This window comes from Rhea pennata, chromosome 7 (genome assembly GCF_028389875.1).
Source record: "Rhea pennata isolate bPtePen1 chromosome 7, bPtePen1.pri, whole genome shotgun sequence".
Lineage (NCBI taxonomy): Eukaryota > Metazoa > Chordata > Aves > Rheiformes > Rheidae > Rhea > Rhea pennata.
In genome coordinates this window covers 38,595,784-38,622,077 of record NC_084669.1, presented here as the reverse complement: position 1 = coordinate 38,622,077, position 26,294 = coordinate 38,595,784, and the positions used below count along the sequence as shown (strand labels likewise).

Genomic DNA, 26,294 nt, shown 5'->3' with positions numbered 1-26,294 from the left:
ACTGCTCTGCCGGGCAGTCGAGCTCATCGCTGGTAAATTGCTAAGCAGATTTGAAGCACAGAAGTATCCAAATCCACACGACAGAGGAGCACACATGCAACCTGCAAGGACTGTTTCAAGCACAAAAAAGCCTCACCACCTAATTTCGGGGAAAAAAAAAAAAAAAAAGAAAGAAAGAAAGAAAGAAAGAAACCACACACACACACACAGAGAGAGAGAGAAACCCACACTTCTAAAGAAAAATAAAACATTCTGCAAGCGTAATACCCAATACCTACAGGAACAGCACCTGGTGCAAGCTACAAAGCAAAAATACATGACACAAAACGATTACAAGTAAAGAAACGTAAAGCTATCGTAAATGGATATTATAAAGCAGTACATTTGAAGAAAACGTTAAAAACAAAAATACAATAACCTGAGATGCAGAAAGTGTTCCAAAACCCTGGTAAAAATAATAACAATAATAAAATAATAAAAAAAAACACACACAAAGCCTGGGACTGAGTTTGTTCTGCTTGAAACAATCTCTAGAAAAGTTCCTGAAAGTTTGCAAACCTATTGCCGTCTTGGCTTAGGCATCTAAGCCACTTGGCTTAGTCATCTCCCAACCTGGAGAGGGATGAAGCACAGGCCAACATTAGCCGGACTGACCAAAACGTCCCGACATCCAACCTGATAAACCCACAGACCCCGAGGAAATCAGAGACTCCCGGCGGGTGGCCAGACAGATACGGAAAAAGAGAGAAGCCACAAACGAGAAGCTCATGGTTTAGTTCAGATGTAACAAAGAACAAATATTTTTTTTTCTGGGATTTTGAGCTTTCTCATCTTGGAATAGAGCGTGAAGTTAGCAAGCCAACCAGCAGGCAGCGGTCGTGTTCCCGTAAGGATGTCAGACTTCCTGGGCTAAACGATGTCAGCACCAAGCCCAGGTCTTTTCTCTTAACTCGCGCAAGGTTAGTTTTGCAGAGCCTGATGGAGAAGCCGCAGAGGGTCCTCCAGGTTCACAATACCTCGGACGGATGAGTCAAGGCACACATAGCAATCTCCCACCTGGGGTCATTTTTCTACAACTGTGCTATTACCATTAATATTGCAAAAATAATCCGAAGCACAGCCTCCCGATCTTCGCTGGGCCTTAGCCGTAAAACTCCTTAAATCAACAGAGCCCAAGAAGAAGAAGTAGAAATCAGAATGAAAAGCTGGGGGAGGCAAGCCAGTCTGAGATGATGTCGTCCATGGTACACTATGAATAAGCCTTCCTCCTTAAACATTTTTATTTAGTCATTTAAATAATATTTAGTTATTTAGTTAATAATAAAGATAAAAGGAAGAGCGGAGATACAAGTGTTGCTATAAAGAAAAGTTGCATCGCTTTTCAGACTTTTTCAAGTTCGGGGGCAAAGGGACGTGACCCTCCCTGAGAGAAGAGCCAAAGGAAAAGTTTTGAAAGATCATCTTCTGTTCCTCATCCAAGTGAGCTGCTCCTGGGAGAGGGCAAGGGAAAAAAATGCCAGTATCTTCTGTGTTCCCTCTAATTAGCACAGCATTTCTGTAAAACAGGGCAGATGCACAAAGGACAAATTCCTTGAGGCCTCCAAGGATCTCTGAAAGACTGGAAGAATAGCTTCAGAAGTGAAAAATATTAGATGTTCACCCTATGTGAATCAGGGAAGGAATAAAATGTTACAATGGTAAGAAAAAAAAAGATGACCTGTCTTTATAAATCCTAGAGAAAGCATTTATCTACTATAAATCCTAGAGAAAGCTGACCGTTTGCCTTTCCTCTTCTGTTTGTTTTAGTATGATATTAATGGATTGTTACATTTAGAAAGAATGATTCTTCAATTAAAATTTTGTAACGTGACTATTAGAGTGCCAACAAAGTGCTATACTGGGATATTCTTATTTTAAGAGCTCTCCTCTTAAGAGGATACCTGCCTCGAAACAAGTTCGAACAGTAACAGCGAAAGATACGAGCAAGTAGGTAAACAGCGAACGATAAAATATACTAGTTTTTCTGAATACACAATTCATTGTTATTCCTTATCTGGATATTTCATTGAAAATCCACGGATCGAATTCGTAGTTACAGCCTAAACTTACTTTATCCGTTCATCCATTCTTTGCTCTGTCCTCTCGGTTTGCAGTCAAGATACCTTTACGGAAAGCAATTGCTCCTTTAAAGTTCTCCTAAGCTCTTCAGACATCTGGATATTGAGCAGCCATCCAGTTTGACTTATCTTTTCCAGACAACTGAAGTACAGAACAAGAAAAGAGCCTAGCGGGAAAGTACGTACAGGGGAAACCCGAAGCAGTAACCGAACCGGGGCATATTCTGCCGCGCTGGGATCGTTGCGTTGGTCTGCAGGCATCTGCAGAAGCATCGGGGTTAGCGCACGGATGCTTTTACGAGCACTTCAATGCTTTATGAGCCTGTGTGTGTGCATATATACACATACATATATATATATTTAATATATATTTTAAAGAGCCCCAGCAAACCAGAGCATCAGACATCAGCATTCTCCCGCGGAAACACAAGACGAAGCAAGCGAGTAGTTTGGGGAGCTCTCCGTGAGCGGCTATCAGATCGTACCCTTTAAATTCCTCATCTCAGCTTCAGTTTACTCAGGTCTTAAGGCACTCCTGTGGCTTAATTTAATTTATGCCATTTAAGCAGACTACTTAATTATATCAGCACTTGGCAGCGCGGCTCTAGTTAAAGGTCTGTTTGCAATGTCACTTCTGTAAATTAATTTTTGGAAGGCTGATAATAGGACCGTATTAAAATTCTCACAGGGCTTAAACTGAGAATGTGAGGGCTTTTTTAAGCGTACAGTTAAGATGACCACTTTCTCCATCCACTTATCAGACAACAGGGAGTTATTTTCACAGGAAATATAAATCTAAATCGATTTGTCGATCAGAAGGCTGGATACAATTGCATTATTTGGCCACTGTCGTGGCATCGCTATTGGAAAACCACGTTCAGAAGCATCGACAAGCTAGAGTTTTTTTTTTTTTTTTTTTTTTTTTAATCAGTGATCTGTATTTAGTGAATGCCTTAGTTCACCAAGCTACAAAGGAACAACGGAGCCACCAGAACTTCCAGAGCCACGGTTATCGGCGCTCACCAACCCGCCGCGAGCTGCTCTTTGGCTTGCTCGGGCCATTGGTGCTCTCGCAGCCTCCTGTGCCACGCCAGTGCCCAGCTCATGCCGCCGGGCTCCCGGGGGCGGTAGGAGTAGGTCAGCTTGCCATTGAGCATCAACGAAAAGTGCAGTTATGAAGGACAGAAGATCAATAAACTTGCTGAACGAGGCACCAAACTCCTCGAGGGGTCCGGGCTGCTGAGAGAGAGCAAACCCTTTCCTATATCTTCCAAGCTTAGTGATGTGCAGTTGTGGCCCTGCCTTTATCCCCGACTCACGGGAAGAGGTCTTGCAGGTATAGAGCCCCTCCTAGCAGCAAGGAGAAGGACAAAACTCCACTTCATGCCATCTCCCCTGGTGCATTTCATCCTCATTTTGGGGTGTCACAATTCAATTTTGCACACGGTGCTGAGAGGTCTTGACTTGAACACGGGACCGAGCCTGAGCAATGCGCGCTCCCGTGCTTCTGACCGTGTTTCTACGTAGGAAGATGTTTCTACAACCAGGCTGAGCAGGCACCAGAACAAGAACAGTCCCATAGGACTGCCTGAAGCTCCAGCAGAGGAGCTAAAGGTAGGAAAAAAACCACCCTGTCATACAGATAAATCTCAGCTTCGCCGGCTTGGTCAGACCTCCTTTTAAAAGGTACATGTATCCTAAACGCTGCCAAGTCATGAGGATAACACACGGGATATTGAGCGAGGATGTCTTCCAGCTTCAAACGATTCTGTGACGGGGCTGGGGAACTGCACGACTATTAATCGCCAGCTGAAGACCATCCTCTAAGTTCTTCTGTGAGATATAAATCAACTTGCCACATCTCTGCAAGCCGTTGCAAGGATAATTGGCAGAGAGTCCACTTTCTTATCTCCCACTCTGAAATGAATGAAGGTATCTTGTCACGGTTTCGAGAAATGTATTTTTTATGACTGCAGATTTCCTCTTTTGAGGCTTTCACTGTACTTCAGAACTTATATCAAGTTGGCCTTTCATTTATCGTAATTTATTTTATTTTATTCTATTTAAAGCGATGTATATTTTTTTTTCTTTTAAAATAAGTAAGAGGTTGGGGAAAATCAACCAGAATGTAGTACTGGTTAACTAACTAATATTTTGCTTTGTGATATTGAAACCTTCCCAAATAATTCCAGTGGCAAATCAGACTACGAGTCCACCACAGCCAACAAAGCGGTTTCTTCTCCCGGTCAGCATCCCTCAAATCTTCCCCAACAAAAATCTGCTTTCCTTAGGGCGTTTTTTGTGTTTTGTTTTTAGTTCTCTGCTACTCAAAAACCATAAACTGAGAAAAATTTCATTTTTGAGGAAAACAGAAAATCTTTCAGTTTGAAAGGGGACGGAACAGGGAACTAAACCAGGCGAATAAACAGAAGCAAGAGATCTGGCGAACTTTGGGTCTTGCCACTTACATCTCCCAGTGTTACTTTTGCCATGCTACGGGAAAGCGCACAGGCTGAACGGAAGCCCTTGCTCCACTTCAAATTGGGTCTGTAATCCAAATTTCACTTGAAATACTCCAGTAGATTATTCCAGTTGTAGTGAACCCGGAAGAACCAGCAATTTATTATGCAATACACCTTGAAAATTGTTCCCAACGTCCACTGCGCTGAAGGAAACCGGAATAAGCACTTCACGCCAGTTCATTTCCCAGGCCAAAAACCCTTGTTAGTTATGCATGCTACAAACATTAAGCATCTGATTTAATACATGAAATATGGAACCTTTTCAATAATAAACAAAAATGTTCAGCGAAATACTTCTGGCTGTATCCCAATCTTGTGCAGTGCAAATGAACCAGATTTTCAGTGATTCAGTTCAAACTACAGTTATTTATTACCTAATCAAAATATTCAAAAAAAGCGAAACAAGTTAAGTTCATTGAGAGCAATTTTTTTAGGCCCCCAAATGGTTGCTTCCTATAGATTACAAATTTAAGGCCTATTTGTATTGACCTGTGGAAATATTTGGGGTGCTTATGTTGAAATTTAAAATGCTTGCAAAAATAAGCTTATTAACGAACTGCCTTACCCAATATCCAAATACTGACATAACTGTGTGGGAACACACTGATGTGCTCTGGAGAGGGCATGCCCTCTCCAAAAAACCAGTGAGCTTTAAAGTAATCTTAGCTTTCAGTCTTGCGCCCGGTGTAATATGTAGTTACACCACCAAAGGGCCTTATAAGACTTCAAAGTATCAAATCTGCCTTTGACATCTGGTGTTAGAGCTGTGCAGCTGCCAGAGAAAGGTTAATCAGAGTGCTGTTAACTATTAGCCTGAAAAAGCACAGAAGGTTAATGCAGTCTCAAGCATTTCTCCCATTCCTTCGAAATTATTAGGCTATTAGGAAACTAGGAAAGAGGGGAAGAGTCCAAAAAAAAAAAAAGGGGGGGGGGGGGAATGGTTAAAACAGTTGTTCTGAATCACTTAAGCACGACTGACCCAGCTCCTCCACCCCAGCCACGCTGCACAACTTCACTTACACCGCTGCAGACATCCCACAAGCAACAGGACTTTCTTTCCTAGGCCTCTGCTGCCGGAGAGCCTTGGGCGTACGCAGCTCACAGCACCTCAAGCAGCAGTGGCCTTGCAGCTACAGAAACGCCATTTTTTTTGCATTTTCTTTGTTGATCTGACATGGGATCACGGCTCTAAGAAAAGCCTTCAGAGAATAGTTATTGACCTAGTGGCTCAGAGGGACTCAAGAGTTGCGATCAAGGACGCTACCTCCTGAGTTGCGATTTCTGTTGGGTTCAGGGAAACTGGACTTCGCACACGACACAAATAATGTGCCTTACGCAAATCTAAATCACACAGCACACGCTGCAAAAATAAACACGCACCTGATGCCAGCACCTTTCTTCTTCTCAGTTCAGCAGCCTACAGGGTCCCCTTACAACTAATTAGGTCAAGCAAGACAACTGCTTTAACACAGGCAATGCTGAGGAAGAGCATTCGGCTTGTGAATGAGAAGTACGGTTGCTGATGCCTGTCACCTGCATTTGTTCCATATCTGTTACCTAGGCCCTAAGCAAGCTGTCTCCAACTATTTCCAAGCATCTATCCAACTCTTTATTTTGAATGCCAGCAAGTTGCCTGAGATTTTTTAATGACTAGGTGAGAGAAATACTAGATGAGCTCGGGCTTTAGAAGAGCTCCTTGGGACATTAAATCACTCTACCGCAGGCAAGGCTGTAGGAAGCGTCGTTCAGTGCCAACGGTCCCTCACGTTTCTCTAAAGCAAGAAAATTGCAATGGCGGAAACGAAGCTCGTACAAACAGAAGATGGTTTTCAGAGTATCAGGACACCAGCTTTATCAGAAAATATCGTTGTACGCTATAGATGTTGGTGCAAAACATATGCCTACAGCTTCCTCAGGTACCCAAAGACAACAAGAGAAAAGAAAAAGAACCAGTGAGAACAGACACAAGAAAGAAGAGCAAAGGGACAACCTGGAGAGATGATGGTAATTAGAGGAGAGAAACCTCAACAGAAACACAGCGAAACCAGCCTCAGGGAAAACAGAAGACTTAATCTGAGAGGCTTGCTGTGGTTTAGGCTACTGCTCTTTTAAAGATGTTCAGTAAGAGATGTTAATACCAAAATCTGGGCAGAGCAAAGAATGGACTAAGCTTTTTTGCCTCTAGCTCTCCTGTTCCTCTTCCTCCAGGTGTGTCCAGATTTCCTTCCTCTTTGACCTCTTCCTTCCCATCTTCCCCACCCCCCATCAGAGACTCATCCTTCCCACAAAATCCCATTTTCTTCCCCATCATGCTAAGCATTCACCAACGACGCGAAGAGAGAGAAACGTACCTCCTCTACATCATTGTCCAACACTACAATTTGCAATGGCGAGGTCAAGTTGCGGTTCTCGGAGACGGTGGTACCCACCGGGGAGGATTCGAGGATAAAGCCCTCGTACGTCGGTCTCGTGAAGTAAGGCTTCTGATTATTCTCATCGAGGACTTCAATGTGTAAATTGGCAAAGGCAGGAAGAGGATGGCCGTTGTCCTGTTCAGCCTGAAAAAGAAAATGAAGGAAAAAAAAATAATTTACCTAAGGCTTTCAGACACTGCAATAGCTATGCAGCAGAAATCCTGCCTTAACGTATCAAGATCATGAGTTTGGAAAAATCTCTTGTACCTGAAAAGATAAAAGAAAACTGGAAACCCCTGTATGTACAACGTAACCACCACCTACGCTGATACCACCACCCACAGAGAGTTGGTCAAAAGATGATTACAGTGGCTATGGACAGAGGGCACTTGCTACAGATTACTGGGATACTTTGGTTCTACTGAAAATGATACTTTTTCTTTTTTTTTTTTTTTAATCCCACGTGTTCATCCTTCTAATGTTGGAGGAATAGAATTTGAATTTTATTTTGCCTACTTTGGAATTTTAAGCAAAATTCTTTATTTCAATGAACAACCCTCACTCTGCCATGGCAGTGCCTCATCCTACCGAGTTCTGCTTGCTCATACAGCTTCACCCGATCGCTTCTTTGCAAAACTGCAAAACATAAAAACACTAATTGCTCATTAGATGACAGGCTGATTCGCTCCAAATCTACGATTTTGCCTTTTTTTTTTTTTAATGATTGCTTAAATGCTAATTAAAATGAATTTTAAAAAAGGAAAATAAGGTACAACAAGCAGTTTGCTTTTTAATTTATAAAGGGTAACCAGCTTTAATTGTAATACAGCTCGGGTTCTGGCAGCAAGGCAATAGTATGGAGCCGTCAGATGGTCTCTGATACTTTGGCTCCGTTGCCAAAACCTGGAAGCACAGCGATCCCGAGGCTGCCTGCGGGTCCCGCACTACTACCTCTCTGCGGAGACGGGGGCAGTGCTGTGTGCAACACAATTCCCAGGAGTAAAAATATTTCAGCGGAAAGAGGGAACGGTACGAAAACTACTGCTAACGGTACTTTTTTAACTCCCGAGGATAAAGTCAGCTCTTCCTGCAGATGTTAATGGCAAAGCACTTCAAAACCAACAGAGAAGTAGCTGGTGATGTTATGAGAGATTAGATAGGGGACTCCTAAGCCTGAACATATCCCATAATTAACAGACGTGAGATTTGTTTTGAAATTTTTACATTTGAAATTTATTTTCATTCAGCAGAGCACCAACAGTTTAACAGGGAAACCGCACCAAAATTAATCGAAGATGCTCTAGTTACCAACCTGCTAGAGCATAAACCTTGAAGTATGTCCTGATATACCCAGTTTTTGGCCCAAAATAATACACTTAATGTATACATGGAAATAAACCCAGCAAACGTTTCCTTTAGTAGATGAGCCAAAGATGAATACTGATCCGATTCTATTCCATAAGCAGCTATATTGCTGAGCATCAAATACTCTCTACCACTTCAAGAAAAGTCTCTTCACAATAAAAAGTCTTAACTGCCACATGTTCCCTTAAAACAGATCTGCATGTCCCTTGCAACTGCTGCTTTCCTTTTTTTAGTTGTCTTTTTGCAAAGAACAGATGATCCAAAAATTACAATAAAAATATTTTTTTCGTTCCTCTGTTGGCACCGCAACTCCAAAGCCCTTGATTTTTTTTTTCTTTTTTCTAATTAATTTATTTTTAAATCGCTCGAAATGCAGGAGGACAGTGCAAACCGCCCGAGGGTCACGGTGCTTCTCACAGGCTCAGCACCTCTTGCAGCACCGGGACGTGGCGTCAACGCAAAGTCCCGCCTGCCCCGGTCCTGGATAAAAGCCTGGAAATATCGTTTTAATAGAAATTAGTAAAATGCAAGTACAGATATTTACTTTTTAGTACAGACTTAAAGAAATCTTTGCCTCAAAGTCTCTTCATTTTCTTTTCTTCAATACAAAGGACTTTTTAATAAAAAAACATGAAAAACTGCCCTGCCCTCGTATGTTATGTAAACATATTCAAAGGAGCAATACTGGGAACAGTTTGTGCATCTTTGATGCATGCTGTTTATAATTTTCCAAAAAATATGACAGTCATAAATTGTACTTCTCTTTTTTTTTCCTGATTTGTTTTTATGAGATGCATACCTATGTAGGGCAATTTGTTTCAGATATTCGGTGCTGGAAGTGAAAGCAGTTATTTCTCGCTCCCCGTTAATGCTCTTGCTTGGCTTCCTGGCCTCACGTTGAGCACCTCTGCTTCTTAAAATCCGTTTTCCTGGACAATTTACATTTCTTTCAAAAAGAAAGCCACTGATACTTAAGACAGCCTAATTTATTTACTTTTTTAAAAATTAACAACAATAGAAAATCTTCACTGTTAGCTCTATTCAACCTTGCCACATGTAACGTCAATGAAAATGGTTAAGATATAAGTGACCACTGGACTTGGGCAGAAGACCTGGGTGGTTCTTAAGATGAACGAATGCACCTCACTGGCAACCTGCAAACCTACCAGAGGTTGCTGATATTATATGGACTTGGACAACCTCCACAGTTCCTCCGTGGAGGGAGCAGGCTGCCACGAACCTGGCTAGGCTGCTTAGTACAGAGAAAAATAAAGATATACAGCCAAGAGGAAGCTTTAATAAAAAACCAAGCAAAAAAAAATGCTACTAATAATAAGCGTACATTGAAGACTTCTTTAATGGTGAGACACATACCAAGATGGAAACATTAGATTTCTCACACGGTTATGAAAGCTATTATACAAAACCAGCAGGTCCCTTCACGCTACCCACACGACGCACAAAGAGCGGAGCAGAACATTGTGGACATCTGCTACTTTAGATGAGTGAACCTGAGAAAGGAAGGAAGGGCAAAACAATGTGAAAATCGCTAAATAATTCTCAAATCAAGTACATTCAGCTACATTTAAGAATATGCCGCGAAGCAGTGTATGCAATCTGCCGGTTGAGCGCTTTGAATGCAGGGTTGAACTTGGGAGAAGAATTCTGCAAACTGCAGGTATCTGTGGCAGCCAACACGTAATTTTATCCTTAAGGAAGGCAACTAGAGATGAGATGAAATGAAAGCAGTCTCGCCAAAGAGACTCTACAAGGAGTAAAAGAGCAACTCAGTGGGTTAACAGCTTCAAAAAATGTTCAATATGAAAAACATCATTAAACTCACATAATCAAAGCATAAGATGGAACAGTTTCCAAGAAGAAAGGCGCAATGAAAGTGAGGTGAAAAACTCCCCGTATCCACAGGAAAAAGAAAAAAAAAAAAGAAAAAACCCACCAAGCGTTCTCTTCTCATAAGCTGGCAGGGGTCTGTTGGGTGAAGAAAACCAGCTCCAGATGGACACCTTGAGATCGGCAAGCTTCCCCAGTGCTCCAGGTGCACCCTCTCCATTCCCCATACCCGTTCCCATGGGAGGAGGGAGAAGCGCTGGAAGCCCAGCGAGCTTCTGGGGACGCGAGCAATCCTCATTTTGCAGAGCTCCAGCTACCTGTCCTACCTAAAAAAGTGGCAGCAGCAGAGAGGAAATCCTATCCCATCTCTCCATCCCAGGCTTTGTTCTTCTAACTCTTCTGACTTTGAAGAGTTATATTCACTGTAGGATTCTCTAAATCGGGACTCCATCAAACTAAGATTACTTTAACACTGGGGTCAACACATACTCGATATTCAGTCGCTGCTGAACATATAGAACATGTTTGCTATATTGCTGCAGTGCAATAAAAGGGCTGGTTGCATGCACAGACTCAAAAAGCCTGGTAAGTCCATGCATGGCAACCAAATATTACTTTCACAAACTTAGATTATAGGAAGATGTAATTAGATTTGCTATCTGGCAGTCAAATAATGAAATAGCTTTGCTTCCTTTCCTGATTTTTATGATCCTGGTATTTGTACAGGCATCTCGCTCCACAGAGCCGGTAAAGGGGAACGGATGTCAGGTAGACCTCCAGAAATAACTCTGGGGTAAAGAGTTGTCTGCAGCTGAAATACTCTAACTTGAAGAAAAAATACACCGGCAAAAGAGAAGACACCCATATTATAAGCATCAACACCAAACCTTCTCATATCCCTTTGCTGTTCTGTGTTTTTCCTCTCCTCGGTTTGCTAAGGGAATCTAGCACCACACAACAGCACGTTTCTGGCAGTTCTTCAAAGTCACAAAGCGCTTTCCTGATATCCCGTTGAAAAGGACCCGCTCCGTTCGCTGCCACGATGAAGGGTTAAATGAAGGAAGGCACGTTATCATCATCCAATACAAAACTGAACACAAAGCTAATACTGTCTGAAATAAGAAAGTGCAAAAATAAACGAATGAATATGAATAGAAATCAAAAGTGTAAACCAGACTCTTTTTATGTGGCTGTTTTTTTCTTTAACACAGCATCATCGAAACATCAACCCTGAGAGCTTTTCTCAGAAAAACCAACCTGCTCCATCAAAATAAGCTTCTTCCACGCACTCTAAGACCAAAAGGTTTGCTGAAATTAGTGCAGCCGCAGTCATCTTTTCCGCCTCAAAACCAAAGCTTTGTTGATGGCAGTCAGGTCTCAAAGTCATTTGTTCTGTGCTATCAAAATCCTCTTAATTCCCTGCACAACTTCACTCTTTTATTCAACTAAATAGCTTTTAGACATTGCTCTCCTTGGGCTTCTGAACAGTCATTAGCCTAAACCTATTACATCTACGCCTACCAGGTTAGCTTCTGGACAGCGTTTCTTTTAAAATGTGACCAGATCACTGCTGCTGTTCCCTGCAGGGCCCGGCATGGGAAACAACTAAATAATTCACAGCCAGCAACATCCTTGCCCTTTGTTTTGTTCCCGCTCACGAAATACCCACAAGTAGATTGAAAATTATTATTATACATCAAAGAACATTTTAATTATTTTTTATTCTTAAGGCTAGACCAGTTCATCGACGTTCAAAAGACCGATTCATCGACAGGCAAAAAATATAGCTTTCCTAGAAAGAGATGCACGCAATAACGCTGTGTTTTTTATTTCTTCAAATACAGCGATAATAACTGTACCCCAGCAAAGAACTGTTTTAAGACAGGCTGCACTATCGAGTCTACAATTCCATGTAAAAAATCGGGCAAAGACTCCTAGGTACTTCGGTGTCCATGTAAAGCAGTCACAGAAGACAGAAGGGTATCTGAAGAAGATTCACAATATATCTGTAATTTAATGTAATTTGATCACCGGCTTTTTGGAAAAGTAACTTTTTTTTTTTTTTTTTTTGCCATTGGAAGTTTTGCTATTGGAGTTGATGCACCTGTTTCAGTACCGCTGAAAAAGAAACACAGTAAAACTATACCACTAGACAAGCTAGACGATAAAGGGAGCCTCTAATAGACTATAACAACGGTCCGGTCAGGTTAGGTCGTTTTTGTGCTCCCGTTACGTGCCTTTTTTTCCGCAAGCATCCCAGAGAGAACCATTAACGCCGTCAATTCAGCTGCTGCTATCGCTTCCAGTCTGCGCGCTCCTCTCCTTTCGCTACGACCACCGATATCCCCTGTGCTCCCTGCCACCGATTACAGCCTAGCGTTTCAAGATCCACAGCAAAAGAAGGCAGGAAAAGCCTCTGGCAACTACGTTTGAGAGCTCACTAAAAAAGCGCAGGACTAGAGACTCGCAGCCAGGCTGGTCCAGGTCTTCTACCTAACACAAGAACAAAGTGCAGGAGCTTCAGACGCTCCAGCTTGACTTCAGCCGTGAAGGACATGGGAACATCATATAGCATTTATACCCACGCAATTCAAAAAGAGGGAGCAGCCAGCACAGATCGAGAAAGGGAAGGTCAGGCCTGGCGACGCCGCTCCTGTTTGCCGAGCTCGTGGCTGAATTGGGAGACGAAGGTGAAAGTAGGGACGTAACTCATCTAGACTTAGGGAAAGCGCCTAGGGTCGGGTATCACACACTGGATTAATTTACAAGGTCAGAAAGTACAGTATAAGGCAAGAACTATGGAAACGGATTAAAAATTGGCTTAAGGACAAGCAGGAGAGAGTATCTTTAGACGGAGAAGAAATCTGACTCTACGCTCAGCGGAGCCTGTGATGTGGCACTGAAATGATATTGGCACATAATTCATCTAGACAGCAGGCTGAAAAGAAAAAACCCCAAAACATGTACTTTTCCTTCACGTGTCAAGGATAAGTGACTTCGGTCTCGCTAAGGCGTGATGCTGTAGTGCAACGAACAGTAATCCTTATGAGCGACCACCTTTTTAAATAATAAAACTCCCCTTCCTTCTTCCCTTCGGTTAAAGAAGATGCCAACTCTGAAGTCATTATATGCCATCTTAAGTGAGGAACAGAACAAAAAAAAAACCGTCTGTTTTACTGCGGAAAGAAAATGCAGATATTTCTGCAAATATAAATTGTTATGGAGCTTACCATCTATGGATTTTAATCTTTCTGTGGCTCTGTGACTAATAACACAATTTAGGGCCAGTCTTAACTCATATTTGCTAGTCTTATTTAATGCATAGCTGTGATTTAACGTTCTAAATGCAAGGAAAACATTTGCCATTCCGAGATGCTGTCAAACACGGGGGAAAAAAATTGGTATTTTCAATATGTACTGGGAAAAGAGCGACTTTTTAGTGATAAGAGTAGCATTTGATGTATGCATCAGAAAGGTTTTTAAATAGCGTCTTCCTGCACCGTTTTTTCCCCTGTTCTCGTACACTAAACCTCACTCTGCACTCAGATTTTCATTTCTGCCTCGGAGCTCACCACCACATTATGCTTAACAAAGATAAAAAGGCTACCTCGAAGGGAACAGAAATTTCTGGACTACTTGGATTGGCTATGCTTTTTTTTTTTTTTTTTTTTGATAGCGATAAGTCAAAGGAAGTAACTGAATATAACTGAGTTCACGTACAGGGAGACCGTGTGAAAAGCCAAGTTAAAATGCAGTTATCGTACTTACACCTACTGCAGTTCCGCCAAGCTAACGATTCTGAAGATTTCTTCATCGGCAGAAAGCGGACCGAGCGACTGCTCGATGAAAATAAGTTTCATCTTCTCTCGGTTCTACTCTTCTGCCGCGAGCACAACAGCGCTCTCGTCGGCTCAGCTCGCGATCTGTTCGAAGGCGCAGCGACCGCCCGATGCTTCCCGTTCGCATCCGTACCCTTGCACCAGAACCTCAAAGGAGACCACCTCCATGGATATCTCTAGGAAGCCTTGACACTGCAGTCCGCACACGTAGCTCAGGTAAATGTTTTGATATTTGCATTATATACTCCAACGACAACAGATTTGTCACGTTGATTACACCAAAGCAAAAGAGGCATTACTCTTCTTGCTGAAATCCTTACTTGTAACCACTGAAAAACTTAGAAGACCAAAGAATAGGCATAAATCCTCTTAAATGGAGGAAAATATATTTTTTTGAGAAACATTGGAAGATGGAGGAAAATCACAGCTAACCTGAACAAAAGTGACAAATAAGGGTCAATGGTACATGGAGGCCAAGAGACAGAAATGGCATGAAAGGAGCTGGAGGGTGACACATAAAACTTTTTAAAAACCCTGCATATATGAAGTTTCTGATGTGATGAAAAAAGGCAGATAATTAAGGACTTTTTCAGTTACAAAATCATGGACTTGGCACAATTTCTGTAGCAGCAGTGCATGGCTCTCTAGTCTAGTGAGCCTCAACTCCTGCATGTCTTCTCCCAGGCTGCTACCATACCAAACCCGTAAGAAAAGAGGATCACACGAACAACTAAACAAGGTCAAACCAATAATCCGGCTAGTGCAAAATCCTGTTTACAACTGCAGCCCAAGATAGCAGCCAGAGAAGAAGGTAAGTACAGAGGCAGCTTACAGCAATGCTTCTTGGGACAACCTCCTGGCTGCTGACAACTTGCAGCTCCGAGATTTCCTGAGCCACAGGTACTCTGGATTTCTCCTTATACCAAGGACTTTTCTATGATGAACTTGCCCAGCCTCCCCTTTGTCACATGAGAGCTTTCAGCACCTCCACCAGTGCCTGTCAAAGCACCCCACAGATAAACTACACTAGAAGAACAACCCTCTGCTGTTTGCTTTGAACTTGCCACCTGCCTGCTGCATTTGGTAACTCCTATTTCAAGCATCGTAAGAGACAGTGAACTACCGACTCCTCTTCACTCTCATAATCATGTCATTCTATCATATATTCATCCTTCCTTCCCTGATCTGAACCTACTTTCATCCTCTACCTTTTTTGAGATAGAGCTAGCAATGCACCCCTGGGGCAAAGGCAGCCAACAGCATCCAAGAGACACATGGACAGACTGGAGTGAGACTGCAGTAGGGCCATAAAAATGATCAAGGGATTGGAGCAGCTCACATGAAAAGCTGACAGAGCTGAGACTGCTCACCATGGAGAAGAGAAGGCTTGGGAGATCTTATTGAGGTGTATAAACACCTGACGGGAAGGTGTAAAGAAGAGAGAACCAGACTCTTCTCAGGAGTGCCCAGTCACAGGGCAAGAGGCAATGGGCACAAAATGAAATACATGAAATCCTATTTAAACATAAGAAAAAGCTTTCTCACAATGCTGGTGGTCAAACAGTGGAGCAGGGCTGCCCAGAGAAGTTCTGCAATTTCCAACTCTGGAGTTGCTCAAAACCCAACCAGGCATAGCCCTGAGCAACCTGCTCCAGCTGACCTTGCTTTGAGCAGGGTGGTGGAACTAGGATCTCCAGAGGTGCCTTCCAATCTCAGGCATTCTGTGATTCTGTAAGAAGTCAGGATCAAACTTTGCTATTTCAGCATTTCAACTCCCTTTGAAATCACTCCCAAGTTCAGAAAAGCACAGGGTCCCCACAGAGCGCTGTGCTTGATGATCTACCTCCGTTGTAGAAAAATAAAAAATAAAAAAGTGCCCTCTGCACTTGCCATTGACTGCTAAAACATGCTCAATGCTCTGTCTCCCTGTATCTCCACTCAGAACAGGAAAAAAAAAGCTTTGTTCAATGAACGTAGCATAAAAAAAACCTATGGCATACATCCAATTTACTTTTTGCCTCTCAAGGGGACATTTATCCACATTTTCATCTTACGACAGTTGCTGAAACTATGCCCAGTTCTTTCCATGTCATTCAGGAAAGTTCTCAATAGCCCAGAGAGCAAGGGCCAGAACAGATCAATGAAATTCCCAACAAGAACAGAGAAACCAATTAACCTCCAGGGAGTGCGATAGCAGAGTATCGCTTTCTGTCTTCTCCGCTGAGATCCATCACCAGTGAAAATCATGCACGTTGCAAACTCTGACGGCTCAACTACAGCCGGGGACATCTCCCTCTGATCCATCAGAGCGTTCTCCATCAGAACGGAGTAGTGGCCAGCTCTCGGGGTGGGCAAGTAACAGGCGTACAAGATCAGGCTCACCCAAAATTGTTCAGGTATACTTTCGCCAGGCGCATCCTATAGCAATGCCACAACTAACTGGGGGGAAAAAAAGATAAAAAAAAAAAAAGATAAAAAAAAAAAAAAAGGCCGTCTAAAAATTGAAAGTCCCACTCCATTCAAAGCTGCAAGGCAGGAGAGTAAACAAAGTAGATGGTGCTGCTGGGAAGTTCAACATCACTTCTTGCAGAATTGGACCCCAAACCAATTTTCTTGCAGTGCTGGGATTTCTAAGAGTTTTTTGAACTCCTGACACCATGCGTTGACCTTCTGCTACCACCTACACAACATGGAAGTGGAACACCGCTATAGGACTGTTTCTGCGCTGTCGCCTGCCAGGAGGTTAATGCCAGTCTGACTATCACCTGGGGGTAACAGACTCTTGAGAAAAACAATTTGTAACCACATTTTTGAAAATATTCAGCAATACTACTGCCCAGCGTTGAAGCATGCTTCTGCTACCAACAGTGTTAAGAAGACACCAAAAAACCTAAGTGACCGTGACACAAAGCAATTCTATTCTGTAAGAAGCTATTCCACGAGAGTTGCAAAACGCTCAGATGCAAGGAAAATTCTTATTACAACTCAGGCTACAAATGTCATTTGAGGCTAGGAAGCCTATTTCCCCCTCTTTTTTTTCTTTAATATAATTGGAGATTTTAATGAGTTTATATGAATCCGGCACAACTGCAAATGTAACAGTGCTTTAAGAATTAACTGAAGAGACCGTACAAAAACATACTTTAAAACTAAGTTATTAATTGATTTTTCCCAGTATGTATGTGTCTACCTGAGACTAAAAACTTCCCTCTGTTTTTCCAATCTCAGGTTACACTACTCAACAAGTTTTTTTAACCATTAATGCAAGTAACCCCATGCCGTTAAATCTGGAAGATGAATTCTTGCAAGAGAAATAAAATTCCTACTCTGATTTTCAACCTGATATGCATACATTTTCCTCATGCTGCAGAAATTTGGGAGCACTGTTTTTTCCAGGTAGCGCAGAGAGATATCACTGAAAAGTGAAAAGCTATACTTGTATTTCTGTCGCCTCAAAATATTTCCAGTCTTTTTTTTTTCTCCGTTAAAACTTCTATAGCTTCTGTAACAACATTGAATGCACATAAACCTGGATTCTTTCTTAATTTTTGGATGCCAACCCACCGCAACATTTGCGTGCTGGAGAACCAGAGGTGACATGCGGCGTGTATTACGAGGTTGCTATGTAACAGCTGCTAAGAAAACAGCTGCTGTAGGATCTCCAGCCTACCACGACACAGAGTTCCTCGACCACGCAATTACAGATTATTCCGGTTTAAGCTTCTTTCGTTCTTACCGTGGCGCGATCGAGGGACAAACCCGTATCGCTTTTCCATCACGGTCCCTGGCTCAAAGACTAATCAATTTGCTCTCAGCACGTAAAATCAGAAGGGGAGAGATTTTAGTCCAGAGAATTCGATGGAATTAAAATGCCACTTAAAACACGGACAAGCTCCAAAAGTTGTATGTTTTTTAATAGACCTTGCTTGCAACATACCTGTTACAAACCTGTTCGTAACAGATCCAATGCCATTTTCTCACAGCATCTTAGTTAATCCCTCTTCTCCATGTCTTAATTTGTTTTGTTGTTAGAGAGAAAACATCTACCTGACATACAGAATTACAACGATTCATAAAATCTTTAAGTACTTGCATAAACACGCACACAGAAGTACGTGCTCGGTCTTTATGGGAAGACCTGTGTTTAATGTACTCTTTTTTGCAGCAGTTTGACAGAAATAGTCTAAGCACTTCTCTAGTTAGTCCTTTAAAAAAAATGATTTGACTCAGCCTTAGTCTTTGCTTATCCCCTGAGCCCCTGTATATCCATTTCCAGAGGCAGTAATGTTTACAGCACCAAAAGCTTGTGTGATTAATTCTCTACCAAGAAATAAAATATCCCAACACTACGCTACGAATTTTACTCTGCATTACTGTCAGTGTCTTTAGTAGGACCTTTTGGGGTCTTAACAGTGATGCAGAAATTCCTATGCTTGCAGTAGACAACATTATTTACATACACACATACTCGCTTTTTGGTCTACAAGACACTGAAATAATCTAAGAAACCAGGATGGTTTTAAATTAAGTGGTGTTTTTTTTTTTTTTTTTGGTAATTGAGCAAAAATTATGCACGATTTCCTAGCGATAATTTCCCCCCCAACTCTCTGCATGCAACAGAGCAACATGCAGTCTTTGGGCTGGACTAGCAGTCCTCGTGGCGAGGTCTAATCCCTTTGCCACAGACCCTTCGGAAAGCACGTGAGCACCTAGGGAATGAATTAACGCTCAGTACGAGTAATTTTCTCGCAATCTGGCCTTTTACAGATGTGTCGAATCCTCTGTAGCGCAGTGTTTCCAGTCATTAATACTTTGTTGGCTCTCTAAGCACATTTAGTCTTCGGCATAATGCAACTGGTATTAGACAGAATATGATTACCTACAGAAAGCACTTCTTACCCGCAGGAATATTAACGCAAATTATAACTAACACTCAGCATGCAAATACCAATGAAAAGTTTGACGTTGTCCCTCTTTGCTTCCTGCTCGTTGACTTTGCCCCTTTTTTTGCTGTTCAACCCCATTAAAATGCAAAAGCTCCTTTTTTCTTCTTCCACTGCCAACTATTGCATGTGGCTTTGCTTTGCTCTGCTCTGCTCTCCCCTCGGCACGCTTTTGCCCGCAGAAGCGGCATTTCGCAGGCCAAAGCGGCAGTTGTGGAAGCAGCCCGCACCCAAGTCTTGTTTGCATTCCCCTTCTTATCCCTCCTCATCCCAAGACCCAAAAGGCAGGTCATCACTCCCCCCACCCCCTCCAGATGATTGAAAGAAATACTTTTGGCTTCCACATTGAAGGAGGAAGGATAAACCCCTAATCAGATTATTTCTGAGAGATGATGGCAAGCCTCTTGCTGCCCAAGCATATCGCTTCAGGCAAGCCTTAACCTTTTCCCAGCTGTATGCACAGTTATTGCATGTACTGCAGGAGACTAGAAAAAAAAGCTCGTGCCCAGGTTTATGATAGCGTGTGATGATATAAATACAAATATATAAATAGATACAGATACATACACACACAGAGAGAGCCATTCCTTTGTTAAAGTACACTGCAGCTAGGAATATCCACTTTTCAGTCTGGTTAAAACGTGCTGGAAAACGCACAAGTGATTCACTACTTTGGACTATTGCATTCCTTACTCTCCTCCTTGCTCCTCTGCCTACCAATAAATATGTCAAACCCTATACAATCTTCTGTGGCATTAGAAAACAGCTGTAGGGACAACTCCAGACAGCCTCCAAAAGGTGCAAATGTAATTCTACCCTAGTGTCATTAGAAATCCATCTTTGCTGAACTGATTTTTGCAGTCCCTTCACGCAAATTCCACCTGCAGCAAACCTAACCTCTTCAAAGGATTTTACTCCAAGTAAAATTAATAGCTTACTAGACTGAACATGCTCAACATGTTTAGTAATTACGCATGGATATTATCACCCATTCTTAATCCTCAAATTGGCAAAGAACACAGCGAACACTGAAATTATTTCAAGCTTGCAAAACTGCGACTCAGTAACGAGATGAAGATATGTTTTGAGATTTTGCTATAAAGACACTCTTCAAAACTGACTGATACATGCTTTGATTGCATGGCTCAGTTAAGAGCTGCAGATTGGTATCAAGTTACAACTGCGGAATTAAGGGGAGAATAGTATTTATGAAACAGAAAGGAAATTAGACTCTTTATCGATAGGAGATTTAGGGAAGGCCAACTCCACAGCGCTGGTTTACGCCTCTTCCCATCAATAGGAGCTGAAGGCGCCAAGCGCTCTGCATTTTTCAGGAGGGTTTTTTTTTTATTATTTATTTGGAAGCAGAGTTCTGGAGCCAGCTGCTCCGTTTTGAATCAACCTTCAATCAAAGAATTACTACGAGGTGTGGGATGAGCTTTTATTTCCCGTCTCCTCCTTGCTCCCATACTCAGGGCTCCGGTAATTATCCGCATCCCTGTGATTCTTCAGCATGGGAAGCGAACTGGAGGAAACACATGAAATATAAAACAAGTGCTTTCTCAAGTCAACAGAATTAATAAAAAGCAAACGCACAAGCGGCACCATACAGTTTGTTTGTATGATATTAATACAATCTGAAATGTAACAAATCATGCTTCATTCCCTTTTCAGAAACACTTCAACATCCTTCTCCCACAGGACTACATTTTTCTGTTAATTGATGCCTGACAGTTAAAAAAACAAACAAACAAAAAACCCCCAAATGGGCCCATCCCCCCTTTTCTGTAGAGTTTTTTGTTGTTGTTGTTGTTACTAAACGGTTTGCACAAGTATGTGGAAAGGAAAACTCCGTCAAAATTACCTTAATCACCAGGTCAAACTTCTGGTGCAGATCCCTGTTGATTGGCTTCAGGAGCGTTAGCACAGCCGTGGTAAGATTCATGTGGAAGTACCGGGGATAGTCTTCAGGAGTACCTGCAAAAAGGCATCGAGGTTTCAACCGAAAGAAAGGTAACATTTCCAAAAGATTCAGGTAAACAGTCTACCAATTTCATTCAGTAGTCATCGCAAACCTAATCCTATTATCTTGGAGATACTACGCAATGCATACACGTAACGTAGTATTATTACAAATATTATGTGCTTACTATCATCGTTATTACCTTACTCCCTCCAAACCTGAAGATTCTTCTCAGCTGGGAACACCCAGCTAACAACAGAAGCCCAAACACACTGACAAACGGTTGCAGTTCTGCCTCCCAGGTTCCAGGAGGTGATGCGGTAAGTGATGAGGACACGTGGAGAAAAGATCTTCCGCTTCTGGCCTCCCTATTCGTGAAACCCAACTTCCTAAATGTATACCACTGAGATTTTTTTCTCTTTAGCTTCTCAAAATATTTCACCTGAAGAATCACTGGACGTACGTGGAAGCATCAGTCAAAGCAAAGAACACTAAGAACAATTTTTTTCTTTTTTGCATCCATATACTTAAACAAAGAAAATAAAGTGAGGTGACGTGATATAAATTTTTACCATCGGGTTCAACAGAGCCATACCATTGCTCATAGGTGGCGAGACACATAGTTTACAAACATTGCTTTAAAGTGCTGGAAAAAAACAGCCAGTTGAGCTTTTTAGATTGTACATTCCTCCTCTGAAAAATATTTTAAATTGCAAATGTCTGGGCAGTTAGAAATACGCAGATAAAATACGTTCTATCTTGCTACCACTATGGGCAAGCTCTTGAATACATTTTTAATAATGTATCTGGTAAAAGCATACATTGTCTTAGAAAAGTCTCCAAGAAGTTCCTCATCGAGGAGGAGGCACCAGATGAAACGAGTATTTGTCTAACGGCTTCCATGTACTGTCAGCAGTCAACAGTGCCTTCATGGCACTGTGTTTCCAGGATACTCTCCAAACCGGTTAAAACAGAAGCGACCAGAGGCAAAGGCCATGTGTAAACTCAACGAGATCCAGGTGGACCACAGGAGGATGGGGGTGGCAGTGTCCTTGCTCAAGCTGACAGGCTCTAGCATCACAAATACAGGAGGAGAGAGCTAAGCTACAGTGATTTAAAGCCAGCTGATGCTCAAAGAAAGCATACAAAAGCATAGCAACGGTGGAGCATGAATTGCCAAGGCTGGATGAAGCCATAAGCATGGGGGATACCACTCAGCAACACGATCTCTCGCCTACCAGGGACAGAGACCACATCATAGTTCTCTAAAAATCATAGTACGTCCTCTCTTCATTTGTGCATCAGGTTGCTCTAGCAGAAAACTGCCTCAGCCTTGTTTAGGCTAATCGCCACGTCTCACCCCAAGTCATTTCAGTCTACCTGCCTGACTTTTCCTGAGCTAGGCTGCTCCTCAGCTAGGGAGGTGTGAGAGCACAAATCTGAGCAGAGCTCAGAAAGCAGAAGTGTTTAGAAACAGCGTGAACTCTGACATCTCGCAGCTTATCAGTATTATTAAAAGCATCAGAAAACCCAAAATACGGATTCAAGGTCTAAGATCTCGGAGTCATTTTGGGTCTAGGCGTCATCCCATGCAGCAGCTGAGAGGCAGAAAACACTCTTTCTGGATGGTATAAAAGCCCCAGCAAGTCCTCTGAGCCCACGAGTTTCTAGATCTTAAAGCTGCCGTGAGAGCAAGACAAATATTGCTGTGCCAAATCCTCAATCCAATATAAACAGGGCAGAAAGCCCCACGCTTTTCTGGTAAACAGTGCTGTGGTTGTTCGTCTTTGAAGAGGAATGATTAGAAACTACTTTTAGAAACTCATGAGCTCTCTCAGAGTTACTGCCCAAACTTACGTGCAGTAATTAAAACCGAAACATACTTATGTTCCTCAAAAGTCAATGAGTGGAAAACAAAGAGCATGAGGGAGGAAGAAAAATTCCAAACATCAAGCTTGTGAACATGAAAATGCCCCAACTCCAGTTGCTCCTGAACTCTTCCCTGGTGACATACTTGACTGTACTTTGCAAGGTACTTCTTTTGGAGGGTGACTGAGCAGGTTGTCTGAGCAGGTTGCCCAGGGTGGTTGTGGAGTCTCCATCCCTGAAGATGTTTAAAACCCACCCGGATACGATCCTGTGCAATGTGCTCTAAGTGACCCTGCTTGAGCAGGGGGGTTGAACTAGATGATCTCCAGAGGTCCCTTCCAACCTCAACCACTCTGTGAAAAGAACTTTCATCCGGTCCATTAACTAATACTTCAAGCAGAAGACAACAATCTTAGGAGTACTCTAGTCTCTAATCTTTAGGATGACCCTCAAGAATGTGCAGGCCTAATCTTCCATCATTTTATCCATGCCAGTGCATTAATACCTGAACAGGCACGTTTAGGCACCTTGATACACCGCCTCTCAGATTTGAGAAGACCGCACTCAGAAGCAGCGAGCAAGCAGAAAACAACGCACCGGTAACGTGCTTCAGCAACTTCTTCTTTTCTGGAGCGCCCTACCCTCAAGTCGCTTCTGCCTTCAGCAGTGCCACGCTCACGCCAATGCGCAACGAGACTTCCACGGGTGTCCTGCTTCGTCACGCGGAGCCAGTCCAATTCCTTGTCAACAAATTGCTGGAGAACCAGGGTCGTTCTTGCAACTCAAGAGGGTCCCTGTAGCCTCCTCCCTGGAAAGGCCACTAGCTCGGGTGAAAGCCGCGCCGAAGCACGTGCCTGAACGCTTCAAGGGCTAGTTAGCTCGAAAGCTTGCCAAGCAGAGACCTTACTCTGCAGTTAAGGGTTAGGTTAGCAAGCCACATCAAGAAGTGCGGGTTATCACCGCAGCGATGCCGGGCTTTGTTAAAAGGAAGGCTTCTCTACTGCAGATTTTGAAGACGCTGAGAAAGACATGCCAACTTATCATCACAGGAGGCATTCACAGGGCCCTAGACATACGCCAGCTCTTGCCTTGGTGCAGAGATGTGAAGGTGAAAGAAAGGTGAGCAGAGAGGAAGAACCACCAAATTAACACTCAGTCAAGGCAAATAAAATTCAAAATCAATCTCTCATTCAGTTAAGCAGCTTATTCTCTCTTAGTTCAGACCTTCCAGCATTTTTTTTTTTTTTTAAAAAAGGACATATATGAAGGTATAAGGAAGAACTACGTTCAGATCTAAAGTAAAGGAAAATCCCTATAGCAAGAAATATCTGCAAAGGCTATTTCCTGTGAAACTATTTAACATATTCCGTGATAAAGACTCTAATATAAATAGTATCGTGTGCTGGCAAAAATGAAGATGGATTTTAAATCTAAAAAGGAATCCTTTGGAAGACCATGGCAAAAATGGCCTTTCTAATGAACAATTCAAGAAATAAAAAATAAAACTGCTCCTATAATAAAACTTTCTGAATTATTTCCCTCAAGACAATGATGTAAACATTAAAAATAACAAAGATTTACGAAACACTTTTTTTTTTTTTATACAAAGTTAACTCATAATGAACATTGCAAGTCACACAAAGAACTTAAAAAAAAAAAGGGGGGGGGGCGACTACATGCTGTACTTGGGGCGCATAGCTGAAGAGCTGCACTTATAAATAACCATCAAACCTAATAAAAACATTGCTTAAGGCCTTTCCACTATTGAATCACACAAGTTCGTCAACCGGAAATAAATGCAAAAGGGGGGGAAATAAATAGCTGAATGTCAGACATCCCACTGCAAGGCGGATACCTTCAAACTTTTTCCAGAACTGCATTCCTCAGTGGCCAGAAAATGCTGCAGACAGCGACACAAATGCTAAAATACAAGGGGAAAGCATGCAAGATCACAGGCAGCAAAGTGAAAGGCAGATGCGGTGAGACGCTTGAAATTGCTCTGTGCCAAAAGGAGGAAATTTGCTCTAATTGCCTTTCTATGGCATCTCTCAGGGCGCCTTTGCACCTGCGAGTGAAAAAGGCATCACAGTAAAGCCAGGAGCACAGAGAGGCATCTCGTTTTACTTGCTGTGCCGCTCCCTTGGCCATAGCAGGTAATTCTGAATCTAACCTGAATAAATAATAATAAATAATGCAGCCATCTGAAAATTGCAATTAAGCGTAAACAGGTAGAACAATGATTTCAAACATCCCACTAACCCCAGTGTGAATTTTTATTAGGTTTCCACTCTCCCAGTTAATCTTTCTCGGGCCGGTCATAATAAAGTGAGTGATAGCAAGAGGAGCAGACACCAACCAACTAGGATGGAATAGAGGATGCCCGGTCGGTCCGAAGGAGGCTGGATGTTTCGGTCCTGATCTATGGCTTGTATCGGTGGAGTGACATTGATAGGATTCACACGTGCCTGAAATGGGAGGGGAAAAAAATAATAATAAATTAAAAAAAAAAGAATTAGACTCGAAACACAGATTTACAAAGCCGCTACATGCAGGTCTTCAGATTTAATAAAAAAACATCCTGCCGAAAAGGGTATTCACTGAAATTGCTGGAGAAAAAGCACTCGTAAGTGTGTAATTACCATACACGTCCCTTTTGAAATCAAGTAGGCAACACGCTTGCTTCTGCTGCGATCTTTTTCTTTTAGATACATTTTATATTAAAATGGCAGCTCCACGGGAAGGTCCTAAGCTTGAAAACGTTTAAGCAAGTGCTCAACCATGCTACTGTGAAAAAAAACACGAATGTAAATTCCACGTGAAAAATCATCAGAACCTAAAATGGCAGAAATACCAGAAATACCTACCGCAAGAGAAAGCAAGCCCAAGCACAGGTACCGCAAAGGCCACTACCTTTGAAAACCCCCCAGGGCCGTCGCAAACGTTCGGGTTATCAGCTGGAAGCGGAGCGATCTCGCCCACTGACCAGGCAACCGGAAAGCGAGACCAGAATTTCCGTGCCAACCCACAGATTTCCACGTCGTACCGTTTGTACGCCGGCTCCTTCACCTCGCACGTCAACGGCGTTTAGCCCTCGCCGTTGCTTTGAGCGCTTTCGGAAAGTCTCCTAGTTCAGTAACCTTGGCCGCGTCATCAGCCAGAGACACTGCGTGGATGCTCTTCCTCCTCCTCCTCCTCCTCCTCCCACGGCTTCAACCCGCACGGCCGAAGCGTTCAGCCCTCTCGCCGAAGCACGACTGCCTTTCCGCCGGTTCACCCGCTCCCTCGCACTGGGTTCGGGACCCGCGCGCAGCTCCTCCCTGCTCCGGGTCTTTTCTCACGGCTCCCGATAACCCACCCAGGTCCTTTATCACCCGCCCGTCGCTGCTTCTGAGTCTTTAAAAAAAAAATTAAGCT

General features: G+C 42.7%; 1 protein-coding gene across 16 annotated transcripts in view; it reads right to left on the bottom strand.

Moving 5' to 3' along the window:
* Positions 1-26,294, bottom strand: part of PCDH15 (protocadherin related 15) — a 599,229-nt gene that overhangs the window by 110,470 nt on the left and 462,465 nt on the right. For 15 of the 16 annotated variants that reach the window (XM_062580806.1, XM_062580810.1, XM_062580818.1 and 12 more), the window contains 3 exons: positions 25,237-25,345; positions 20,913-21,025; positions 6,991-7,197 (listed from right to left, as the gene is read on the bottom strand). In XM_062580806.1, coding sequence (XP_062436790.1) covers positions 6,991-7,197; positions 20,913-21,025; positions 25,237-25,345 — 429 coding nt within the window. Of the gene's footprint in view, positions 1-6,990; positions 7,198-20,912; positions 21,026-23,477; positions 23,509-25,236; positions 25,346-26,294 lie in introns of those variants that run through there. The other variant, XM_062580816.1, reaches the window with a different exon arrangement.